The sequence below is a fragment of the Charadrius vociferus genome, unplaced genomic scaffold (assembly GCF_000708025.1).
Source record: "Charadrius vociferus isolate BGI_N301 unplaced genomic scaffold, ASM70802v2 scaffold54, whole genome shotgun sequence".
Lineage (NCBI taxonomy): Eukaryota > Metazoa > Chordata > Aves > Charadriiformes > Charadriidae > Charadrius > Charadrius vociferus.
In genome coordinates this window covers 1,666,698-1,676,252 of record NW_009648350.1, presented here as the reverse complement: position 1 = coordinate 1,676,252, position 9,555 = coordinate 1,666,698, and the positions used below count along the sequence as shown (strand labels likewise).

The 9,555-nt window shown below is 50.7% G+C and overlaps 1 protein-coding gene across 1 annotated transcript in view; it reads right to left on the bottom strand.

Moving 5' to 3' along the window:
* Positions 1 to 9,072: 9,072 nt before the first annotated feature.
* Positions 9,073 to 9,555, bottom strand: part of CAMKK1 (calcium/calmodulin-dependent protein kinase kinase 1, alpha) — a 61,097-nt gene continuing 60,614 nt past the window's right edge. Inside the window, exon 15 of the mRNA XM_009885110.1 lies at positions 9,073 to 9,145. Coding sequence (XP_009883412.1) covers positions 9,073 to 9,145 — 73 coding nt within the window. The remainder of the gene's footprint in view (positions 9,146 to 9,555) is intronic.

Below are 9,555 nucleotides of genomic sequence, written 5' to 3'. Positions count from 1 at the left end.
AAGCACTAAATTACAATTTACTGCTCAAGAAATCCATTTTGAAACGCAGCCCATTTAAGAGAAAATGAGGGGGAGCGCCTTCCAAGCCCTTACCTGGCTGGATCGAAACCCAAATTGAGTCCCCAGTGAGATCCTGGACTGGCCATCAACCCTGCGGGCATTTACTGGCCTGGGACACGTCACCGACCACCTCCTGGGGCTGGATGGTGGCGGTGGCAGCGAGGTGACCCACCGAGGTGCGTCCAGGACACCACATTCCCAGGGAACAAGCAATTATGCCACTTCAATATTTTATTTACTCCCTGACAAAACACCGGGAGTGAGTGATAGCATTAATCCAGCAGAAGTGTTTGTGCATTAACGAGTCCTCGACGTCCCCGTTGGCACACCCGAGCCTCCGCCGCTCCCTCTTACGGAGTGGTTTTCCTTCCTTTCGTGGCGCTGGTTGCAGCGGGTTCGGCCCCGTTGCTATGGTGCTGGGGCACATCTGGGCATGTTTTTCTGAGCTTATCGCACAAATCGCTTCTCCCATAGCACAAAGCGACGCGGTACCCTCCGTACGCGCAAAGGTTCGGCCGGTGGGAATGGCTGCAGCACTGAACCACCCGGCCCCAAAGGGGGTTTCGGTTCTTTGGTCGCTAATTTGGTGTCGGTGTGCCAGAAACAAGCTAGGAAACCCACCTGGGGGAAAAATAAAAAGAGGAAAAAAGTTTAAAGTGATCTTCAGTGGCTGCCTTGAGCCTGCAGGAGCTGGTGATGGAGCTCGTCCCCCGGTTCCCATGCCAAGTCTCCCGTGCCCCTTGCAGCTGGCAAGCCACGGCCATTTCTGCTGTGATTTTGGGAGAGCCACAGACGTCCATCCTCATTGCCACCCCGGAGAGGGTCATTCCCTTAACAAAAATGCAAAGACCGGGCTTGTTAGGGATAAACATCCCCCGGTGAGAAATAAAGCTGCATGGCGTATAAAACTCAAGCAAAACCCCTCTCTGTTTTAAACGGGGCTGCACCTGGAAGAGGGTAATCACTACGCCCTTCCTTACAAGTAACGGGGCCACAAACTGCTTTCGGCTCAGTGTTTGCAAAATAAATAGCAGGTTTGTGTCTTAGCGTGGTTTGCTGGGAAACACCCGTCGTCATCTCGGTGCGCAGTCTGCTGCCGTGAGCAGAACGGGAAAACAAAGCTGTAACATCCTCGCGTGGAGCACGGCTGTGCCTCGTTACCCTCCGCCGGCGGTCGAGGATGGGCTCAGACAGGGATGCTTCTGTGCCGGGATGAGTTTCCCGGCGGACAGCAACTGGCTCAGGGCACAAAGGGAGCCCCTGCTTTCTTCAGGGAGGGAGGAAAGGGAGGTCAGGGATGTCCTAAGCTACGCCCACACTCGGAGACTTTGTCAAAGCAGATAAAACAGCAAAGCCCACCTACAAACAACGTGGGTCGTCCGGCAAAACTGAGCATTAATCCCCCAGCGCATCTTCTCCCAACAACACAACAGCCAACAGCCCACCTCTGCTGGAAACACACGCTTCAGGACACCATTCATCCAAGTTTTCTTCTTTTCCCACTTCCTTCTGCTGTGCGGGCACAGCCGAGGACCTGCACTTGCATGGGAGACTGTCCCTGGCTGGAAAGGTTTTGGTGTCCCCATTTCTGTCCCCTGACTGTGAAGCCAAAAAAAAATAAATAAATCAGCTTGTGGGAAGGAGAAGCTGTGCCCGGTTTGTTGAACGGAAGGGAACCTGTACTGTGCCCCCCCGACTGATGAGCTGTTTCAGGGGACACCCAGCGTTCAGGGGGACTCGGTTCCTCCTGGGCAGCTCATCGCGAAGGTGGCAGGAGAAAAAATAAAGCCCAGGGTACCTTAGTGAAGGGTCAGGACCCCAGAGCCCGTTCACTGCACCTACTTTGTACCTCAGCTCCTTTTGCATTTGGACTCCGGGGGTGCGAGCAACTTATGTACCCCTGAATTAACGGGTGTGTGCAGCATTAACGGTCATTTGGCCCATCATGCACCTGTTTGGGCAGAGTATTAAGGACAGATGATATCACCTTTTTTTTTTTATTGTATTATTTATTTTTTGGTGTTATAAGAAGAGAGCGGTGCCTCCATGTGCCTCACCCAGAGGAAGGTCGTGGGAGCACCGTGGGATCAGCCAGCCAATCCTGCCCAGCAGCACCAGGCGAGCCCAGGTGTTGCTGTGGTTTCCACAACCTGCAGAGTTGGAGAGCTTGGCCTGGGCTGGAGCTTTCTCAAAGCAAATTGGACATTTCTTCGGAAGCAAATGCAATTAAGGCAAGACGACATCACAGGTCGCATTACAGCCAGATGCTGTAACAGCTGGCGATGTGGCACCAAAGCACGACGGGTCCCTGAGCCTCTTTGTCCTGGGAAAAGCCCAATGGGAAAAGGGGAGGGATGAGAGGAGCGGTGGAAGCCCCTCTTTGCTGCAGCTGGGAGCACAGAGAGAGCTGGAACAGCAGAGAGCAGGCGAGAGCCAGCAGCACGTGTCACGTCAGGAACCGCACTTATGCCAAGTGTAATTTCTGTGGACTTTATTGTCATCTTCTCTTCAGTTCTAGAGTACAAAAGCATGCAAAAAATAGCATCTCTATTCATGGTACATATTTACAGTGTAATGGCCATGTGCCATTACAGTACTGAGTGCATATACATCATGCTTGAGTTATAGCAGAGTACATATATTTAACATCAAGTATAACAAGAGACTTAAATAATAACAGAACAGGCCCATAAATCAGAAACAGCAGCAAAATTACGGCACAGAGGATCCAAATTATATCCTCAAAACTTGCAATTTTTTTTTTCCTTGAATTTTCCCCTTTTTTTTTTTTTTTTTTGGAACACTTTGACTGATGGCTCGTGGTTACTGACTGAGGGTCCGGGCATCTGCGAGCAGCGACTCTGAGCAGACACAGCTCTCCTCCAAGGAAGGGAAGGGGCAGCAACGGGTTCTGGAGCTCCTTTCCTTCCCTGGTCCTGTGGGGGGCTGCGTTCAGAGTGACAGGGTCACAGGATAACCCAGGTTAAATCAGGTTGGGACAGACCTGATCAGAGCACAGTCTTCTGCAGGAGGCTCTGGGCCAGAAAAGAACTCCCTTTTGCACTGCTTTGCTCAGCAAACATCACCGTACATGGGCTCTGGTAAAGTGGAGAAGTTTGGTACCCAAAGGAAGTTGTAGATACACAAAACCCTCACTGTCTGCTTTCCACGCTGCAGTACTACTGCTGGACATGCCGCGCTCAAGCTTGCAGCAGGATCCCCAGCACGGCAGCACAGTCCTTCCTCTGGAAATGTTTTTACGTTTACCGAGATCCCCATCGGCTCCAGGCAGAAAGGAGCCTGTCGGTCCTGCCATCGCCATCCGACACAAAGGCCAGATCGCCCGCCCCGAAGAAGGACCATCTTTTATTGTAGCAGAACAACGATACTTAGCAGCTAGCAAAACTCTGAAGATACGGGCTCTACGCCTGGAAATCACTGATGAAGGTGTCCGAGACTGTAAATGAGCCTCTTAACTCACACAGCCAGGCAGAGACAACAATCCTTACTGCGCTTGCTCTGAACCTCTCCCATTAGCTGCACCATCAAACGATAACTTGCAATCATGCAACAGCTCCTCACACATCCGATGGTGCTCTTCGGTGTAAGAAAGCCCAGAGCATCAGCTATGGGACGTTGCTCGCTGCAGCTGGGGGGAGGAGGGGCTCAGCCCAAGCGAGGGCAGCCGGGACCCTCGGAGAGAGCTGGTGCCTGTGGCTGGTGAGACAAAGGTCTTGGTTTTCTTGGGCAAGATGCGAGAGGGACGGCACCAAGCCGGAGGGGGCAAACAAGCTCCTCCAGACACAGAGACGGAGGAAAAACCTCCTTCAGCCCCTGCTGCAGCACTGCTGACAGCTTCAGGACGTGCAGCTGTGCTGAAGGAACATAAAATTCCTCCCAGCAGCTGCCCCCTGCAAGTCTGGCAATAAATAAAGAATTAAACCCCATCCTGGGAGTCATTTCACCGAGCTGCAATTTGTTTTGCGAGGAACAGCTACACCATCCCCCCCCCACCGGGCTCCTTTCGGATGTGGCCGTACACAAAATCAGGTTCCCCACAGCCAACCCTGATGCTGCCCGACTGCCCCCACCTTTCCCACTTTATTCCCCAGGAATATTTTCCTGGGCAGTATTTGTCAAACCATCCTCCCTTGGACCCCCGAACACCACAGCTTGGGTTAGCAAGGCCATGCTGCGAGGCGCTGGGGGTGTGTTCAGCCTCAGCGGGTTTTGCCCAATTTTGCTTGCCTCGGGGGCCCGATTCTGGCACACAGCAGGGGAGATGAAGACCTGCCAAAGGGGACAGATGCTAAATGGGGCAGGGTGGCAGGAGCATGCTGGGCTCGCCAGAGCCCCCTGTACTTATCAGGTGTCCCCCCATGGTGTATCGCAGGGGATATGCAAGGAGAAGCCACCTAAAGCTGCCCCATTTTCCACCTCCAGCCCCACTGCCGCTCCACAGCGGGGAAAGGCAGCAGCCCGTGCTGGTGCCCAAGGCGGAGCGCAGCCCCCGGCACCTGCAAACTCGCAACTCAACTGCGCCGCTGCCTCGGCACTGATCTCCGGGGGCACTTCCAGCTTAGTGCAGCAAAGATTTCTCCAACATGCAACATGCAAAAAGCGAAGCACCGTCCGGACAAGAGATGTTGGCCCCAGATAGGACACGAACAAGATACGTAACTGATGCTGCCATGACCAGCACAGGACAGACCTGATTTATCCACCCTCAAAATGATGATACAGAAAACACGTCAAAGACATTCGTGGCACGTGAACTTTCAGAAAGCCCAGTCCTTTGCTGTGCAGCTCGCTTCTCGTGTCTCAAGGCACTGAAAAAATAATGAAAAAAAAAAAAATCACAACCCAGTCACACTTACTGCTGGAGGTGACTGAGTTTCTCTTGCGAACATGGGCTCCTGGCGTTGGCCGCACCAGGGCTGCCCGCGCTGCGACTTCTCACTGATACCTCACTGGGAACCACCACCCAAAGCAGAGCTCGTGCACGGCACGGCCGGGGGAGGCAGCTTCGTAAATGCTGGGAGTGGTTCTCCATGCATCCATTCGCACGCTGTAATACATCACTAAAGAGGTGAAAGCCTCATTTATTCGCAAATGTGACATCCAAAGCGACTCATTCCTGCCCAAAGGGTTAGAGACTTTCACTGCAGTATTCCTTTGTGCCAGTCAGGAGAGACTAAACCAGGATTTTTACTTAGCACTACCTCCCACACCGAAGGCCTTGAGGTATTAATTGAACAAGACAGAGAGAAATCTACCTTCTGGAGAGCAAAAAGATGTGCAATTTCCCCCAAAGAGAAATTCCTTTAAAGTCTCTCAATCCGGGCCCATTCCCAAGCTGGAAAAGCCAACCAAAGCTGACCGGAGCTGACCGTGCCATCACGCGGTGGGGAAAGCAGAGCCCTCCTGGGACGCAGAGCCCAGCTAACGCAGCTCAAAGCATCCTGGTATCTCTTTTCACAGGATGCCGGTGCTCCAGAAATAGCACAGGCAAGTGAGGATTTGGAGGGGAAAAATAGAGAGCATACACAAAAGCATCACAGCCCATGCCAGCTCTTCTCGCTGCTCGGAGGAGCTCTGCCACGCCAAAGCCCATGCCCTCATTCACAGAGAGAAGCGAGACAAGTATTCAGCCATCCAGCTACAGAGAAAGACTTTCTTGAAGGGATAAAGGGGCCAGCTTGCCAAAGATGTTTATTTTCAAATGAATACTATCTCTTTAGTCTCTCCCTTTCTTCAGAGCAGAAACAGCATCGCTCCGAGCTGCCCTAACACGCACACAAACAAGGAAGGATTTCATTTCAGCTAAGTGAGAAGTAGAGCGTATTTTTGCAGGAGTCGTACCAAGCCTTTGAATAAATCTGAATGTTTCTCTTGCTGATAGGGAACCTTTTTAATTTCATTTAATTTACGTTTTCAGGCTGTGATCTGACACGATACGGACGGTCTCTGGAGATAGAAAGGAAAGACCCACAAGGCTGGCAGGTTTGCTGGAGAAACACGGTATGACAAGAGTTCAGCTGTACAACGCTGGTTGCTCCCTGGACCTGTGGAAACAGCTCCAGAAGGATTTCTTTCAGCAGAAAGAGCAATATTTTCAAAGTAGATTTTGGGATAATTATAAAAAACACCCATTTCCCCCCATTCCCCTCCAAAACTGAAGCAACGCTCCAGCTACCACTAAAGGAACATGACATAGAGCTGACACGTAAATGATCATTTTTTTGGTTGCATTAATTGAGACCGAGAACAGCTTTCCTGCAGCCTTGCCCTGTGAGCTGCCCTGCCTTGGGCATTACTAGAATAACCCCAATAGTTGGCTGGATTAACAAAGTGTCTCTCCATCCTCAAATTATTCTTACCATGTATCAGAAACACAATAAATAATCCCACGTTCACAGTCTAAGAGCTCTCCGAGCACCACCCAAGTATTGCTTAGACCTCAGAAGAGCCACAGGGATAAGGATTACTGGTACTCCCTTTTTTCCCAGGGGTAAGGTAGTTTCCCCAAGACATGTCCTTGTCCCAACATCATCCCTCTGCACAGGCCAGGGCTCACCTGGCATCGCAGCCATCCCCCCACCGCTGCCGGCAGCCCGGCCCTGCTGCAGCAGAGCTCCACCATAGCCACCCCCGGGGACACCAGTTGGAGAGAGCCCATCTTCCTGCAAACCAGAGGACAGACAGTTTGCTCCTACCATTTCCCCAGGGTTGCTCAGCTCGGCCCCTGCTGCACAGCAGGACACGGTGGCACCCCAGCGCCTTGTCCCCAGACCTGTTTGCATCCAGAGACCATCCCCTCTGCAGGCAGCAGTTCCTCCTGGCCAGTCCCTCCTCCCACGTCTGCGCTCCTCAGCCTTGCCAAGTCCCCATCTCCATTTTCACTCCCTTTCACCAGCTGCTTAAATCTTCACCACAAGGCAGCAGGGGCCAAGCACGTGCTCGAGCACACCAACCCATGGGATGTATCGTGGCGGGTGGCCGGAGCAGAACCACAGCCCCTCGGGGGATGCTGAGCGCACAGTTGGTGCAGGCGGACGCACAAACATGGGCAGCGTTTACCATCTGCATGCAAGCAATGCAGAGCACAGGCCCAGAGCAGTAACCTTTACAGGGGATAATCCCTTTGCCCACTTAAAAAAATTTAAGGTCACCTTAATAAAATACATTAGCTGCAACACTATTTCCCAATTTGCCAATATCTACAGGTGAGATGCAGGGCAGAGCCCAAGCTGGCGACTGCTTCTGGGCGAGGGGAAGCAGCAGGCTGGGGACGGGGAGCAGAAGGCACCGGCAAAAAAGCCCAGTTAGGAAGACATTGGGAACCACCAAACTAGACTGCAGTGAACAGAATGGGAACGCCAGTATACCAGTCACTACCGACAATCCTCATACACATATCCCCTCACACAAAAAATTAGGGGACAAAGTCCCAAGCCCTCAGGATTAACCTAAAAAAAAAGACAGTAAGGTGATTATGTAAGAACCAAATTTAATCTTGTCCTTTAAGTAATATAAAATAAGAATCCAATCCCATTGGCTTCCCAGGGGCAAGTTCAGACCCTATAAAGCTCAAGGGAAAATATTGATATGAATTTTGATGGATTGGTGTCACTGGTTTTTACTCTCCGAGTGCAAGAGTGAAATTCCTGATTAAGCACACAGTCCATATAGTCAACAGCTACGGAAAGAGCTGCATTTGCCCTTTTAAGTGCAATCTCTCACCTGTTGTCAAACTGTAGAGATGAAGCTTCTAACCCCAAGTTTAGAAGCAATCTATGGATAAAATAGCAGCATCAGCACATGCATAAAAATTACAGTCTTAAAATAAAATTAAAGCCTTAAAAAACTCAAAAGATCAAGTTTTTCTCTCATCTGTGTTCTGTAGCTTTTCTTAGTTTAGAAACCCTCCACCAACATCTTCCATCCTGATGAACTCTCCCAGTTTGGGTCATTTATCAGGAAATTAAAGTTTAAAAGCATCAGGTACATAATTTCAAAGGAGCTAAGAAATAAGCGAGGGAAAGGAAATCATCCTTAAATAAAATAAACCCAAAAGCTGCCCTTTCTTTTTATCTTTGAGAAGAAGGTGTGTGCACACAGGACAGGGTGCAATCCCAGCTCTTTGGGAAGAGCACACTTGGTTAGCAGGTGCCCCTGGTGCACTAAGCCTTGCCATGTAACAGCGCATCCCTACAACGTTCAAAGGCTCATTGCACATTACAGAGGATATTATGTAGTTCTATTTTACAACACTGCCCTGACGCTGGCAGGATTTACACTGTGCAAAACTGAGGGATAAGAAAAAAAGGGAAAAAGAAAGGCAGGCATAGAGAGTGACAGTGCTCACTCCAAAAGGAAGATCCCATCCTCATTTAACCAATATCCCTAGAAATTTTGCTGCCAACTCCAACAGGAGCAGGCTGCGTTCTGGTATCCAGAAGTGCTTTACCCATGCATTAAATAGAACAGTTGGCCTCTGATGTAAGACCTGGCTCCGATGTCACTTCCCCTCTTCCCCCCTGCAATGCTTCAAATAAAGAATGCAAAAAAAGCAAGGAAGAAGTCTCTGGGGTGAATGACCCATGAGACGACGTTTGGTTTGCTGCGTTACAAATAAAACCACATTCATCAGCCAAGACACCCAACTACAAAGCCCACACGTGAAGCACAAGTGGAGAGCAAGGCACACACGGAGGAGCGCACGGACACCTCGCACGAGGAACGCAGCTGCCGACGAGGCTGAGCCAGCCCTCTGCCAGCCACACTGCCTGAGGACTCGCTCTTCTTATTGCTGCTCTGTTCCTCTTTTGTGATTTTCTGGGTTGGTCTGTTCTGGGGGTTGTGTTTGTTGTTTTTGGGTTTTGTTTCTCTTTTTTTTTTCCCTTTGCAGGCTCCAGACTTGGCGATGAGGGCAGATGTGTGCTAGACAACACCACGATGGGTACAACAGCAGCAGCACGTGAGCGACCAGCCTGCAACAGCCAGGCAGCTTCAGGATGTAGCTTCATCTTCACACACGTCGGGCAGCTCTGGGTCCCTGCCTCCTTCTCTGCTCCCTTGTTTTCTACATGAATGGCAAGGAAATAAAGAGATTATAGGCACACAGCAATGCAAGAAATAAAGCAGGGGGTCTTTTTTTCCAACAGGCAACCCAGGTTGACAACTTCAATACTAAGAGGGAATAGCAAAGAACCAGCCTGTTGTGCTGGTACCCCATAAACAGCTCAGCAGTATCCCAGCTCGATGCGCTGCAGTCCTATGCAACTTGTGCCTATGCACTTGCTTGGTCTCTGCGCCCCAAGGACGAGCTTTGCACATCCCTAAGGGAAGTGGATTCTCCTGGCTGCAGCATCACGAAGAGGTATCTGGTTGTTGGAGAAAGTCTTGCAGCCCATCAGTAATGTTTCCACATTATCTAGTTTGTATTTGGGGAGTTCTAGTTTGCTTTTCTTTAGTCTGTTTGGGGTTTTTTTG